Source organism: Falco rusticolus, chromosome 2 (assembly GCF_015220075.1).
Source record: "Falco rusticolus isolate bFalRus1 chromosome 2, bFalRus1.pri, whole genome shotgun sequence".
In the NCBI taxonomy this organism is placed as follows: domain Eukaryota; kingdom Metazoa; phylum Chordata; class Aves; order Falconiformes; family Falconidae; genus Falco; species Falco rusticolus.
This window is the reverse complement of record NC_051188.1, coordinates 83,228,463-83,243,558: the sequence shown is the minus strand read 5'-3', so window position 1 is coordinate 83,243,558 and position 15,096 is coordinate 83,228,463. Positions and strand designations below refer to the sequence as shown.

Here is a 15,096-nt window from a genome sequence, read left to right as displayed (position 1 = left end):
TCCAGACCTGGGTCAGGAGGCCTGTGGGGGAAGATATGCTCTTTTTCTGCCTTGTTCTGCACATGAGTAATTTTGTGTCATTCAGGCTACACCTTTGGTTAAGGTCTGGTACAAGCAAAAGAGAAAAAACTGGTCTTTGGTTCATGATGGTCAAGGACATATTGCATGAGGCACTAAGAAAGCCTTATGCAAGACAAAATACAACTGTGGGGCTGTAAAATCTACCAGGAGGGTCCATAGTCAGGTGTATTCCCTGAAACCCTTTGTAACTTCATTTTGAAAAACCATGAGGTATCAAATGGAGAGAAGGCATATCAACAGCCTGGGATGGAACACTGGGCAGAGCTGGCAGCCCTGCACAATGTAGTGCAGTGCCACACAGAGCCACGAGTGCGCATCCCAAAAAAAAAAAGCAGTCAAGCCCTGCTAGCACCATCATGCCAAGGGCAAAGCTCTGCACTGATGCCGCCATGCTGTTCCCCACCACAGAGACATGCCAAGTCCAACCAAGGAGGTGGGTCCTGCGGGCTCTGCTCTTGCAAGAAGGCCCTAACAAGTCCTTGAAGCAAGTGTGGTGGCCGAGGTTGTGTTCCCTTGCAGTCAGCCCTTGCCTGAGAGGCAGCATGAGTAGAGCTGTAAGTGGGACATGCTCACAACTCCATCATAAACTTGCAAGATCAGACCTTAAGGAGCCCATTTCAAAAGCCCCCAGCATGCACCATCAGGACTTGTTTTTTAAATACTTTGCTGCTCTTCTGGGTAAGTCAGGTCCAAGGGGCTCAGGAATGAGCCCAGGGAGCTCCGTTTAAAGCCTGGCCTTAACGGTGATTGCTTCATGCCCGAACCTCTGGCCCAAGGTGACTGGCTCAGGACCACAGCAGGACTCAGAGCCAGGGTTAAAAGGCAAGAGTTTCTTGCTCCCACACTGCTCTTCTACCTTTCTGACCCTGGCTCCCAGTGCACCTCTCCTGCGACCATTTAAAGACAAGGCAAGGCTCAGTGGAAGACTGTGCAGCTGCCCACTCAGTTTCCTTACATCTGGGGATTTGTCAGAAGTTCAGTATCACAAAATATAATTTTGAATGATTTTGTAGTTCAGGTTAATAAACTGCTTACCATCATAGGGGAACTGAATCATGCATTACTCCACTTGCTACAGTGGAGCTTTTTCTTAGCCATGTATGTAAAATGCGCAATTCAGAATGATTCTCAATAGCCCTACATTTCCAGATTCACATTTTTAATTAAATGTAATTTTCTTTCTTTTGTTTCTAAATGGGCACGCAGTGTCGTTTAAATCTCACAGACCTCCATGACTGGAACATCTCAAGACCATGTAGCTGCAAAGCTCCACTCCTGCTGCAGAGAAAATATCAGAGAACAGTGAAAGAGCGTAACTTACACCAAGCAAACTCTCTATGCAATTTTTTTTTATTAAACTACATGGAAAAACATCTTATCAATTGAAAGTCTCTTCGTAGTGACCCAGCTTCAATATTTTCTGAAGATTATGTTCATGCCTTATTTAGTGAGGCTGTTTATCAGTTTAGAGGAGGAACTGAGTGAATGCCCTCCCTGAGCCTGGGAGAACTAGTATGAGTATAAAAAATTTGCTGGTGGTACTGTCTCCCGCACAGTACGCAGTAGTAGTATGCAGTATATACATGTGTAAGAAGGTTGGACTCCTAATGCTGTTCTGAAAACTACCTTAAAACAGATGCAAGAATACGTTTTATAGTTATATAGATATATATTCTGGTAGTTACACTGATGCTGTGGAAGTCAAATACCTAGTGATGGAAAAGATCCCTTTTGGTGCCTTAGGCTGCTGAACACCGTATGTGTCTCCTCTGAACCCACCATTTACACTAGTTTGAGGCAAGGAACATAGTTTAGGATGTTTTTACTGGCTGTCCTAGGTGCAATCCAGGCACAATGAGTACAGGGAGACTGCTGATTTACCTTTCAGTAGTGTCCTTTTGCTTGGAAGATGAAGAGGAACCAGCTTTTGTTCTGAACCCCGCTCAGCCCTTCACCCCGCGGTAGTGATGGGAAATGTGGCAGCTCGTCTGCCCGCTCCCATTTCTTCCTGCAGGCACCACGTTATATATCCCTCACCAGCCTGACCACAGCTTTCAGAAACATCCAATAAATCAACAGTTAAAAGGGAAGAGTAGACATGGGGAGCAGGTGCTTATTATCTGTGCATCTCTGGAGAAGAATAACCCACAGTGTATTTCCATGCCCATTTGAAATGGAATATGACCATGACCCTGCAAGTGGCTCTGCTTGAATTGTTCCTGGCATCATGTTTTACTCCTAATATTTTCATTGTCTGCCTCCGTCAGTTTTACCTCCCACTGTAGCATTAATTTTGTATGTGAATATGGAGGCTGCGCTTTAAATAATACAGCATATGCTTTTTATTTGCCATGTAGAATAATATTTTTTTGGCTGATTTATGTTCCACCTGGACAAAATTATTTTTATGATGGGTTTATTTCATTTGCTCCCACATCTCCAAATGGGGGCGGAGGGAGAGAAATCTTGTAAACCACCAATAATGACGGACACAGAAATCTGCTTTGAAATACAAATTTACTGCAAAAACAGATTCTCTCCAGCCACGTAAATGAAAAAACGCTGTCGTAATAATTTTAAGCTCACGAATGCATGCTACTACTGGAGAGAGTAAGCTTTAGGCTCTTGTGTCATCCCTTACATAATGCTGGGAATATGGATAAATTCACTGACAGCTATAAGCTATTCCAGTAGAACAAAATTACACATATGGCTAAAGCATGGATTTAATTTAGCTCTTTTCAGAACTTCAGCAAGAAACAAAGCCAGGACAAAAACCCTGTGGTCTTTTGGTTTGCAGATTTGCCACAGAACTTCATAGGCTAAGCTGCCATATCTACCTCATTTCCAGTTTTCACAAGGACTGTAGAAAAATGTTACTTGCCATCGAAACGTTAGTTTCAAACAGATAATGTGTGTTTCAAAAAAAAAAAAAAAAAGTATGATGTACCTTGGTTTGTGTTTTACAACCCTGGAAAAGACCATCAGTATTTTTGTGTTAATCTATCACCTACAGAAATACTCACTATGAACAGATTTATTATTTTTTAAAGAAGCGATATGCAGTCCTTAGCACAACTTTGTTCTGATTTTGACTTCCAGCTTTTGGTGCTTTTTGTAAAACAACTAAATATTAATCATACAGTTCCATAATAGTTGTAGCAGTTGGAAAGCTGTGGTTCTACTTTTGGTTGTAATGGTTGTCTTTAACCATACAACATCCTCCAGCCCAAACCACATTTTAATAGGAGTGCATATAATAAGGACATGTAACGCCTCCATGTCAGCTCTGAACTGCAGAGCTGGGAAAAGGAGGCTATTTTTTTCAGAGCAGCTTCTCTTTTAATACCAGATGTAACAAGAAGAGATAGGACTTTCACAGGAAAATCCTGCTGCTTCTAGTCGCACCCCCTAACTCCCCATCAGGTGGTAGGAATCGAGGCTGACATCTCCCCCTTGGCATCTTCTGGCAGCAACTGAAGATTTATTGCCATGCAGGCCCTCTAGACACCACACACACACACACACCCCCAAAGCTCTGCTCCAGCCCCTTGTCCTGCCACATCCCTAATTCTTGCTCCACCTGCCAGCATGGAAAACTTTAGTGAAGCCACCTTTCTTCTGCTCCATCTTCTTCTCTTTCTGAGCACTGAGAACATTTAACAACATCAAGCTAGACATGAAAACCAGGTCACTGGTTTTAAATGAGGAATTTAATCAATAGGATGAATGTGTATTGTATTTGTTTCACCATCATGCCAGCCCCAGGTCTTTCAAACGAAATCAGAGCTCCCGTTCTTCCCTAAACTCTTCGGGATGAAGGCAGCTCCTGCAGGAATCATAAGCCTGCAGATGGGAAGGGAAAGGAAAACGGTATAAAAAAGCTACAGTAGATGGTGCTAGACAGGTGCAGAAGACACCAGATAGTCATTTGAGGATACCTGAAAGATTTACCCCTAAGCTAAGCGGTTTAGAAAATGTGCAATTTAGATTTATCAGTTCAGAAGGGAGAATCAGATAGAAACAGTTGAGCTAGTGAGATTATTAAATGCAGAACCCGATGCTGAGATGACGCTCACCTTACTAGAGATGCTGACAAAGGGCAAATAGGGTGCTGGCACCCCCAACCATCCCCGGCTGCACCCAGGCCGTTACACAGAAGGCAAGGTGCGGCAGGGTGATGGGAGGAGAGGGGAGAACTTTCAGGCAGAGACCTTCCTTCACCCAGGAACTTCTGGGAGCTTGAGGTGGCACCCTTCCCCCACGTCAGGATGGGGACAGCAGAAGCAGCAGGAACACTGCAGGTTTTGGTCAGAGTGGGAAGTGCAGATCCGTATTTCCTGATGTCAGCCCCTGCGTATCAAACCGTTAATGTCACAGAAAGGTGGCCTTGTGTATTTAATTTTATCAGGCGGAAGATCTCTGATATACGCTGTGCTCAGTTCACCACTCCCATGCAGATTTACTTGGCGTTTTAGCATGCTTGCTGCCTCGCTGACAGAGATTAAAGGCTCTCCTCAAAGCCCCAGGTATTACGCTCAAATGTATAAATCAGGGCTTAATATGTAATATTTGTCCATAAAAATATATCATGGTGGCATTCGTTTGGCTGTCTGCATATTAAATACCGTTACAGAAAGTCACGAGTTTATTGAGGATTATTTTGCTATGCCATTAAAGTCTCCTGCCATGCTAAATGGGCATCTTCCCTGCAGGAGCGTGGCCAGGGTGGCAGAGAGGAAGAGGCAGATTTTGCTGATGCCTTCATGACCCTGCAGGTGCCCCAGCCGTGTGGTGCTGTGCCAGGAACCCGCTCCCAGGCCAGCCCCGGGCTCCGGCTTACCAGCACTGGCCAGGCGGGGCAGGGATCACGGCGGAGATGACACCGCGAGCCTCTAAAGGAGAAAATTGCATGATGTATCACCACTCACAAGCACCCGCCAGAGAGCCGTTTAGAGTGAGATTACAGTCTCAGAGGAGACTCTCATGCCTCTCGGTCACAGGGTTACTATGATGATGCAGTTGCAGCTTGTATGCGGGCAGTAGGAGGGATTTAAATGATGGCCTGAAAGAAAAGCTGGATCAAACCTCCACAAACCCTGTTCAGATTAACCCAGATTCCTGAGTCCCCAGCTTTGAGGGACTTTAAATTGGCCAAATTGATTCTTTTCCCTTGAACAGAAGAAAAATGGGAGGGAAAGTATGAAGTTTATACTTTGGCCACAAGTTTACAAGCAGTATTTTTGACTGAAGGGAAACAAAGCTCCCCAAAATAAGACTTTGTGCAGTCCAGAGGTCTTGATTCTACTCACACCAACTCCATATCAGCACAGCTACATGGATTTCTCCGCGTTTGCTGAGATGCAAGGGAGAGAAAATCAGACCAGTGGAACCCCTCCAAGTCACCTGTCTCTGCAGGTTGTACCCAGGTCTCTCCAGGCCTGCCAAGTCCTGGAGAGACTTGCAGTCTTTCCCCCTTCTTTCCTCTTCATATTCAAGGATATTTTTTTCTTTTGTAAATTCCCATTATTAACACAGGAGAAAAAAAAGATGCCTGGGATCCCTGGCGCATCCTTGGAGTGGCTGCAGCCTCATCGTGGATGACTAGACAACTGCCACTGTGCCACATAATGAGGAGCACACATGCTGCACCGGGAGATACTAATGAGGGAGCTACAGCCCCCTTAGCCCTCTCCAGTAAATCCATGTCTGCAAGCCATGTTTTATTTATCAGGCTTATTATGGCAGTGCTAAGGAGCCACTTGAAAAGGGCCGCTGTTGTCCTGGGCACTGCACATCACGGTGCTTGCTCCGACCAGCTTCCAGGGGAAACGGATGAGGCTGGCGAAAGGCAGAGGAGAAGGATGCTGTGCACATGCCGTGCAAACAACACCGTGGCAGCATTTATCCCATCGGCTCCTTTATGGTGGGGGAAGGCGGCGTGTCTGTCAGCCTGTTTTGACCTCCTGGTGCTAGCTGAGCACCACTTGAGAGGGATCCCAGGCCCTGAAAATACACAGTCACTGGCAGACAGATTGAAGCTGAACTTGCAGTGATTTCCAGGAATGCTTCTGAGGAAGCGAGGACTTGGCGGGCCTGGAGAGACCTGGGTGCAACCTGCAGAGACAGGTGACTTGGAGGGGTTCCACTGGAGTCACCTGCGACAGCCACCTCCCTGCCCGGCATTGTGCCCTACTCCTGCTCCCAGCAGAGCTCTCGTTGGAATCCCACGCTGTTCGCCATGCACACGAAACACTCCTGCTCCTCTGCGCTGAGACACGACGCCACAGAGCTCTTGTGCCACTTCTGGCAGCATGCAGTCTCACTCAGATTTGCATGTGTGATAGGAGGAAAGGGGATTTACGATCCCTGCTCCCTTTTACAAACATCCTCTTCCTCACCCCTCTGCACACCTTCCCAGAGGTTTCTGTCCACTTTGGAGAATCTCTGGCCTCATGGGGGACCAACTGAATCACAATTAAAAGGCAGCTAAGCGAAAGATAGAAGAGAGACGAGTAAATCTGTGCAAAAGTTGTATCACAGGTCTCAGCAGGACTCAGACAAATTGGTCTGCATTCCTTTAACATATTAGATTTCTACTTACCCTATTCATTAGCACGTTAAGCTACAAGGGCTGATTACATGAAACTCATGGAGAGGCATCAATTAAGCCAATAAATTTACATACATTCCTTCTAGATGAGAAATGACAGGCTTCCTCAGTTCAGAGTTTTGTACAACTGGACTTGGTTTCAGAAGGAGATAGGAGGAAAGGAGTGTTAAATGTATGCATCTGTACTGCCACCCAAAATGAGGGAAGCAGTTCACAAGTTTGAGAAAAACTGTATGCCAAATAGAAATATAAGGAAATGACTCGCAGTTTCTGAGGCTGAACTCTTAATCTGCCGTGTCACATCAACAACAAATTACAAGAGGAAATGAAATTCCCAAGAGACGGGCCAGTCCAAATGGTATTCCCAGGCTGCAGAACGCAACACTAAATATTTGCACATATTTATCACTTTTCACCCACACAAGTTCTCATCTTATTTTGCAAACACTGTGCAGCAGAACAACTTCCTAACTGCCAAAGTGTAGCCATTGCCGGTCTGCAACGTGCCAGTGGCACCTATTCCGTGCCAACATGCATCCTGGGAAAACTGTTAACAAAGATGGTTTGTTACCCTGTTGCCACTGAAGAGAGAATTTAGATAGGCCTTGCAAATGGTACAAAAACCCATGCAAGGTGACAGAATCATCTGTCTTTTCCTGAAAAATACTGCGCAGCTGCTAATGTTGCCGGAGGAGACAGACCACTAGCAGCATTGTTCCTACAGCTAGCTTTTGTAGCACTAACCTTAGTGCTACTGTGGCTAAATACTGATGTACAGCTAACTGGTTAATACTAGGAATAGCTCAGTAACAGTAACAGCTAAATAGTAATAGCGATAGTTTATCCCTGTTCTTCAGGAGTTGGCCACAGAAAGAAGGCACTCATCCAGAAATGGCGGAGCACCACCAGCTCTCAATCACTTTAGGGAAAATTAAAGGTTTGTAGCTAATATAGTAACTTATATGTGACAATTTCTTTCCTGAATAGCAGCACCAAATCTATCCAAGCAGAAAGGCATTTTCACCCCCACAGTTCTGGACTTCTACGTCAGGAGCGCTCCGTCCAGTTGAGGCGTTGGATAAAGACTACAGTTGCATGTTGCCCTTTTGGTTTCCTTACCCGGGCCCCTGTGCTGGGCAAAGGTAAGTGTTTACACCTTCTTGGACTGCCAGACAGACAATATGCAAGCTTCCTCATTGCTCGGGACACCAGATAAGGGGTTTCCAGCTGACGTCTTTTCCAGGCGCTGCACGGCCATGATAATCAGATCATTCTCAAGAGGAAATATTTTAAACAAATGCTGCTTGCCTATGAAGGTTGGTGCCACAAATGTGATCATCTTTTCTTAACAGGAAGGAAAAAAGAAAAGTGCTGTTTCTTTTTCTCTTGTGTGCACAGCCATTGCAATTACATAGCACTGGAGTTAGAAATACGTGCTCCTTTATTTCATTCTAACCAAAGAGCAATCAAACCTACTCAGGCTTGTGTTAATGATATGCATTATACGTACCAGAGACATTTACACTGCATATCAAAATCGATCAGAACATAAGGAAGTTAAAAAAAAAAAAAAAAAGCCGTTTGCCTTATGCTGTGAAGTTTGACTTGAATATGATCTGTCTCTGCCTAATGGGTTAGACACATGCCTGCACAGGCTACAGCACCGCACTAGTGCTACGCTAAAGCGAGGTAACATTCACAGTCAAAGGTGGAAGCAGACCGTGTGGCTATACGTGTGGGAAACAAGGAGGGCAGGCAGGGGTGAAAATGATTTTATGCTCAGGTCATAATTCGTGTAGTACCAGTGCAGTGAAGACACGGCACTTCCTCATCTGGTGCTTTTGCTATGACTGCATACTTCTCCCATTTGCAGCTTCAAACTGGGTTATTTCCACCAACTTTTTCTCCTCCCCAGCCAGCAAGTTCTAACCACGGGCACAGCCTTCAGTTTTAATTTGTTCAGTGTTTCATTTTTTTAATTTGGACAGGAACGTTGGACAGTAAACCGATTTCTTGTTCCTGAAGATTTACCGCTTCTTCCAATTTATTGAATGTTCAGCACACACTGTATTTCAATTAAAGGCAGCAAAATTGTTAATGTTGTATTAATGACACAGTGTGTCTATATAAAGATGCAAATGTATGTTGTGGCCAATTTTCTGGCCTGGTGAGATTATTTTCTTCTTTTTTTTTTTTTTTCCTGCGGGAAATTATCTGCGAACAGACTGAAATTTTATACCTCCCCGTATCATCTCTCTTGCTGCTGCTTAGCCGCCAAGTATCAGCCGTGCCCGGGCTGCTGGCGATGGGCGCCCGGCTGCCACCTCGGCTCTCACACAGCCGGTTTGCCGCCCGGTGCCTGGGGAACCGGCCTCCCGACTTCGGGCCGGGCCCTGGGCGGCCGCCAGCAGCCCCGGGGGGCTGCGAGGCTGCGGGGAGCGCCCGGCACCCGGCACGGCAGGGACGGCAGGCGAGGCCGCGCAGCTCGGGCCGGGCTTCTCCTGCCCGCCCAGCCGCGGTCTCCGCTGCCGCGGGCGAAGCCGAGCTCTGGGGCCCCGCCGCGGCCGGCGGCCCCGCCGGCTCCCCGAGCCCACCCGGGACGCGGCCACGGGCTTTCCCCGGCGCCGCGCAGGCCCCGGCGGGGCGGCAGCGGGGGGGGCCGCCTCTGGCTGTTGGTTGATCCGTTGCCACGGCAACGCGCCGCACACACAACCCCGCACCTCCCCCTCCCCCCGAGCCGTGCTGCCCCACGTGACCCACGGCTGCTCCACCAGCCGACTCGCCCGTTACCAGGGCCGCGCGAGCCGGCGGCGGGGGTGTGCCGGAGGGGGTTGCCGTTTCCGATTGGCTGCTGCCGAGGCTCGCTGATTGGCAGGGGGTGGCGGAGCCGGGCCGCTGGGCGGGCCGCCGATTGGCTGGGCCCGGAGGTGAGGCTGTGGGGTGACGCCGGCCTCCCCGCGGCCGCTGGCAGGCGGCCCTCCGCAGCCCTGGCCCGCAGACAAAGGCTGTCCGAGGGGGGGCGCGCCCGTTTCCCCCCGGCCCCGGGGCTGGCACGGCGAAGCGAGGCGGGGCGCGGGAGGACAGCGGGCAGCCGCGGCTCCCCGGCGGTCTGGCGGGAGGCGGCGACGCGGGCCGGGCCGAGGCGCCCTCCCTGCCGGCCCGCTCTAATTGCCGCCGCGGCACGCGGAGCGGGGGGGTGGGCGGCGTGGCCGTCACGCTCGCCGCGCGCCCGGCAGCCAATGGGCGGCCGGGGCGAACGCGGACAGCACGCGGAGCCCGCGTGTCCCCGCCGGCCGCCCTGTCAATCACTCTCCCCGGCCCCGGCTCAGCGTGGCCGCGCCTCCCGCTCCCCGCCCGGGCCGTGGAGGGGGCGGCTGGCGCCCCGCCGGCTCAAGGCCGCTGGCCCCGGCGCTGGGTGAGCGGACAGCGGTGCTGAAGCCCTTCTCGGTCGGGGCGCCGTGCCCCGCCCGCGGGGCTGGGGGGCTCTGCAGCCCCCGTCCCTCTCTCAGGGTGCGGGTGCGGTGCTGCAGCCGCGGGACGGGGACGGGGGGGGTGGGAGCCCGGGGTCCCGGCTCCGCAGTTTCCCCCGCGAAGGCCGAACCCGCGCCGCCCGCTCCCGCTCGGGGAGCAGGATGTGGCCCCGTCCCGGGCGGTCTCGGCGCCCTCCCCGTCGCGGCGCCCTCCCCCGGTGCGGGGCGAGAGGCGGAGCCGCCCGCCGCCTTTATCTGGCGTGCCGGCGCGGGGGGTGGCACTGGGGAACACCTTGGTTTAAGATACGGGCTATAAATACGGCGCCGGGGATGGGAGCGCGGCCACGGGCGGCGGCGGGCTGACGGCTCCGGAGACGGTGGGTGCCTCCCCCGCGGCGGCTGGGCGCCGCTTCCATTTTGACTCGCCGGCGCGGTGCGGGGGTGCCTTCCCCGCGGCCGCCCCCCAGCGCCGCGCCACGCGTGGCTCCCGGCGGGAGCGGCGGGGAGGGGGGGGGGGGTGTATTTTTTTGCATTTCGCCTTTTTTTTTTGTACGGAGGGGAGCGGCAGCAGCGAGCCCCGGCGGCTGCACCGGGCGCCTCCGGAGGGCTGCTGGGGGAGCGGGGGGCGAAAGGGCGAACAGAAGGGCCGCGGAGGGGAAGCCTAAAAAAGGGGACGGGGCTGCGGATAAAGGCGGGAAGGGGGGGGAGAAGAAGATGGCGAGGGCGCCGGCAGGAGGGGACGGGAAGGGAAGGGAAGGCGGGTTGGGGGAGGGCAAGCAGCCCCTAACCCCGCCGCCGGCCGCTGCCTCCCAGCAGGATTCTGCTCGCCAGCAGCCGCCCAGCCCAGCCCGCGGCGGAGGGCGAGCGGTGCCGCCAGCGAGGAGCAGCAGGAGGAGGTCGCCGCCGGAGGAGCCCCGCGGTCCGAGCCGCTTCGCTGAGCTCGCCCGCCCGCCCGCCGGCATGATGCAGATCTGCGACTCGTACAGCCAGAAGTACTCCCTCTTCAACGCCATGAACCGCTTCATCGGCGCCGTCAACAACATGGACCAGACGGTGATGGTGCCCAGCCTGCTGCGCGACGTGCCGCTGCTGCTGGAGGAGCTGGACGCGGCGGGCGCCGTCTGCCCGCAGCGGGACGCCGCCCTGCCGCCCGGCGACCCCGGCTCCTACTTCTCCCGTAGGGACATGTACAGCCACTACATGCTGCTCAAGTCCATCCGCAACGACATCGAGTGGGGCGTGGTGCAGCCGCCGGCGGGCGAGGAGGCGGCCCGCAAGAAGGACAAGCTGGGCGGCGGGCCCGCCGAGGAGGGCGAGGGAGAGGAGGACCTGGAGAAGCAGTTCCACTATCACCTCAGCGGACTCCACTCTGTCCTCTCCAAGCTCACCCGCAAGGCCAACGTCCTCACCAACAGATACAAGCAGGAGATCGGCTTCAGCAGCTGGGGGCAGTGAGCGCCGGGGGGGAGCGGGGGAAGGGGGCGCCCGGCACGCCGCCGGGAGCGGGAGCGGCGCGTACCCGCCCGGCGCTGCTGCCGCCGCCGTGGGGGCGTGCGTGTGCCCCGGGCTGCGGCTCCCCTGCGCGCTCCCGGGACTGCAGCCGGTTTTCTACCAACGCACAAGCCAGAGAGAGATGTAAATTAATCAATACTAGCTCATTAATTATTTCCCCCCTCCCCTTCCTTCTTTGTTTGGGTTTTTTTATTATTGGGTATGGGGCGAGCGGTTGCTGTGCCTCCCCGGGCGGGGGTGCCGAACCGGTGCGCGTGCGAGGCGGTGGCGTAGCTGGCAGACAGGAGGCTCGACACAAGCCGATGAACATAACAAAACATAAAAATTGCTTCCGATACCCGGGAGGGAACCCAGTGAGCAAACGAGCATCCCTCTGCCAGGGGACGGATGGCAGGTCCCCACAGTTGTACATGTACTGGAGTTTATTTAAACTTTTTTTACTCAGATGTAGAGTATATTCTAAAATAAATGCAAATGTATTAACTAAAAGTGACTTAAAACTTTTTGGTATGACTTATGCTTAATTAAATGATATTTTTAACGTCTGGAATTCTTCTGTTGTTCGAAGTTATTTCCAGAGCTGCCTTACTAGATGGAGAAGCCTCTTCGTGTGCAAGAGAGGGGGTTTTGTGGGCTTCCCACACCTACCCCGCCCCCCCCCCCCGCCCCGAAGGGAGTGATTAGGTAGTGATGATAACTTGGCGTATCCAAAATGGATGAATGACCATATTGACTGCACCATACACGGCCTAAGTTTGATAAGCTGCTCCCAACTGGACAGTCCAGTTGCTCCTTGCGAATGCTGGCATGAAGGTCAGTGCCCCTTTAACAGAATCTGAGAAGATGGAGTCATGGTTACTTTGCAGGCAGAGATTCATGGAGGTTGGAGCGAAGCCTAGGAATGACTTGCTTTTTCGGGAAGTATCTTAATGTACTGTGGGGAGCTCTTTTCTATCCCTTGGAACAGGTCTGGGATACTTGCCTCCCTTCTCTCTTGCATTTCTTTCCTCTCTAATCTTCCTTGGATACAAGTAATTAATTGGTTTTATGTTATCCAAGTTGTATTGATTTCTTTCTCTCTGCATTATTTTCTTTTATTTGGCGAAATAATGTGCCTTGGAATTGGGTGTCTATATCATGTTCTAATATTAAAAGTGTACTTACTGATTACAATGTGTGCATATCACAGAGGATAACGATTTAATAAATACGTACATCCTTACATAACGTATGAAGTTTTCTTCTCATGCACTGAAATGCCAAGTTTGTAGACATACTGCAATTGCATTTTGTATTATTGCCATCGGATTTAGGGCTTGTTTGGTGGGGTTTTTTTCTTTTAAAAATAAAAGAATTTTTCTCTCCGCTTTAAGGATATTCTTGCTTAAATTCAGGTATTGCCCAGCAATTTGTTTTTCAGCCCAACTGCTAGAACACTGCAGAGTGCAGAACACTGCACTCCAGACATGGTACTAGTTGGCAGACGTTTGTATTGTTAAAACAATCAGCCTGCATGTGTGTTTGAAAATATGTATTCTAAAGATTTTTTTTCCTTCTAGGGTAAAGAAGTTTGTAAGGAACAGATGATTTTCAGCTTGGCGATGCTTGTTCTTTTTGTAAGGTTTTTAACTCCTCTTCCCCTCCTCTCTTGGGAAGATGCCAGGAAAAATGTCAGGAACAAGGAGAGGGATTACTCTGGTTTCCTAACATGTCGGCTCGCCAGTCTCGCTACAGTCTTAACTAAAGTGATGCAAAAGATGCAGTGCCTTATGCTGGACAGTAAAGTTTTGTTCTCCTGAGGATGAGAGGGAGAACCTGTTCTGCTGCATGTCTCCCTTCTGCCTTGTGCTCAGCTGTCTGAAAACCATACTGCAACCTCTGCTCGGGAGGGCTGGTAAAACCTCAGACAAAAGCAGCCAACAACAGTTTCAACAGCACTCCTTCTGAACTGGTAGCTTCTCCTGGTGCGGATTTAGACAATACTGTTTAAATGTTGCACAAGGGGCAATGTCATGTTGATTTAGACTATGAGTGACATCAGAAAAATAGGATTGCATTAGTGCGGTATCACCATGAATATTAATGACATCCATTCCCTTTGCATCCTAAAAAAAAAAAGATGAGAAAAGTTTTGGTGAAAGAGCGGTTACAAGCTAGGGCTATTTGGCAGCAGAGGTGACGTTTCCTTACAAGTAAAGCTTTGGGTAAGAGAGGAGGTAGGGTGATACTGTGACTCAAGGGTTTGCCTTGCCCAATGACTAACCCGCAGTTGCTGAACTGCACATGGCTCCCATACAGGGGCCCAGCCACGTGGCTGGCAGCAGCCTGGGTAATCCCAATTCAGCCGCCGCAAAAACTGCTCAAACTCACAGCAACAGCAGCGATACTGCCACACCCCCAACTGGGAAATGCTTTAGAATTCCACTTTTTCAAGGTCATGGGGGAGGATTGAGGCCCTTGGGATCAAAGCAGCAATCTGGTGGTGAAGAGGGGGGGGGAAAAAACAACAGGTAAAACCAGGGTTGTACTTCTCATGCAAAGGGCAAGGGATGCGACTTTGCTGTTGGCTGCTGTGGAAAACAACTTGGCCTAAAAGGTGGGCTGGGCAGGGAATTATGTAAATGCTAGCTCCTGACATTGCAGTAAGCAAAGATGAGTTTGCAGAGTCTTAACGCACAGATTTTGTGTGTTAGATGCTGACTAGGGAAAAATTTCCATGAGTGATGCTGTACAATACAGGGTTTATTATTAGGAGTTAAGTTTTCTTTTGCAAGACTGGATCATTTTAAGTGCTCTTGATTGGATACCCAGTTCAAAAACCCTTTAGTCTTCCTCGGTAAAGTGGTTCTGATACTTGTAAGTGGTAATGACAAATGACATCAGTCTAATGTAAAAGTATCTTTATGATGTCAAATACTTTGTTAAGTGGCTTTATTTCCAAGTCACGTGTGAACAAAACGACAACTTGCCAAACTACAGTAACCATGTACAAACCAGGGGAATATACACCTGCACTGTGAGAAGCAGTCATCATTTTTAGCGCACTTAAATGAAATAGACTCAATATACAGTAAAGCAGACATTGGAAGAGTAATAAACAATGAAATTCAGAACAATTTGCACTTACAAACTGATTACAGCGGAAGGTATGTTACAGCCAAGGAGCCTCAAGGACATAGCTCATGGGAAGCATCAGTTAATATCTAAAAGTGCCCAGTACGTGCTATTATAGTTTATGAGTCAACTCTTATTTATTTTTGTGTATACAAAAGAAGAGCAAAGGGGGGGGGAGGGGAAGGAGGGAAAACAAGTGTTTGTCTCAAGGCATGTATATATGTGTATAAAAATAAGGGCATTGGAGATGGGCATGAGTTCCATGGGAACGACAGCCTTTCAAAGGCTGCTTTGACTGCTGCCTGC

At 50.3% G+C, this 15,096-nt stretch overlaps 1 protein-coding gene across 2 annotated transcripts; it reads left to right on the top strand.

Annotated features, from left to right (window-relative positions):
• Positions 1-10,146: 10,146 nt before the first annotated feature.
• Positions 10,147-12,898, top strand: MID1IP1 (MID1 interacting protein 1). 2 transcript variants are annotated; one of them, XM_037378183.1, is made up of 2 exons: positions 10,147-10,541; positions 10,981-12,898. In XM_037378183.1, exon 2 carries the CDS (start codon positions 11,125-11,127, stop codon positions 11,617-11,619), a length of 495 nt encoding a protein of 164 aa, XP_037234080.1. In that variant the 5' UTR covers positions 10,147-10,541; positions 10,981-11,124; the 3' UTR covers positions 11,620-12,898. The 2 variants fall into 2 exon arrangements, with proteins under 2 accessions (XP_037234080.1, XP_037234081.1); XM_037378184.1 differs by having other exon boundaries at positions 10,978-12,898.
• The last annotated feature ends 2,198 nt before the right edge of the window (positions 12,899-15,096 follow it).

Excerpts from the sequence above, each read along its gene's own strand:
- MID1IP1 (XM_037378183.1), top strand. The coding sequence starts at position 11,125 with ATGATGCAGATCTGCGACTCGTACAGCCAGAAGTACTCCCTCTTCAAC.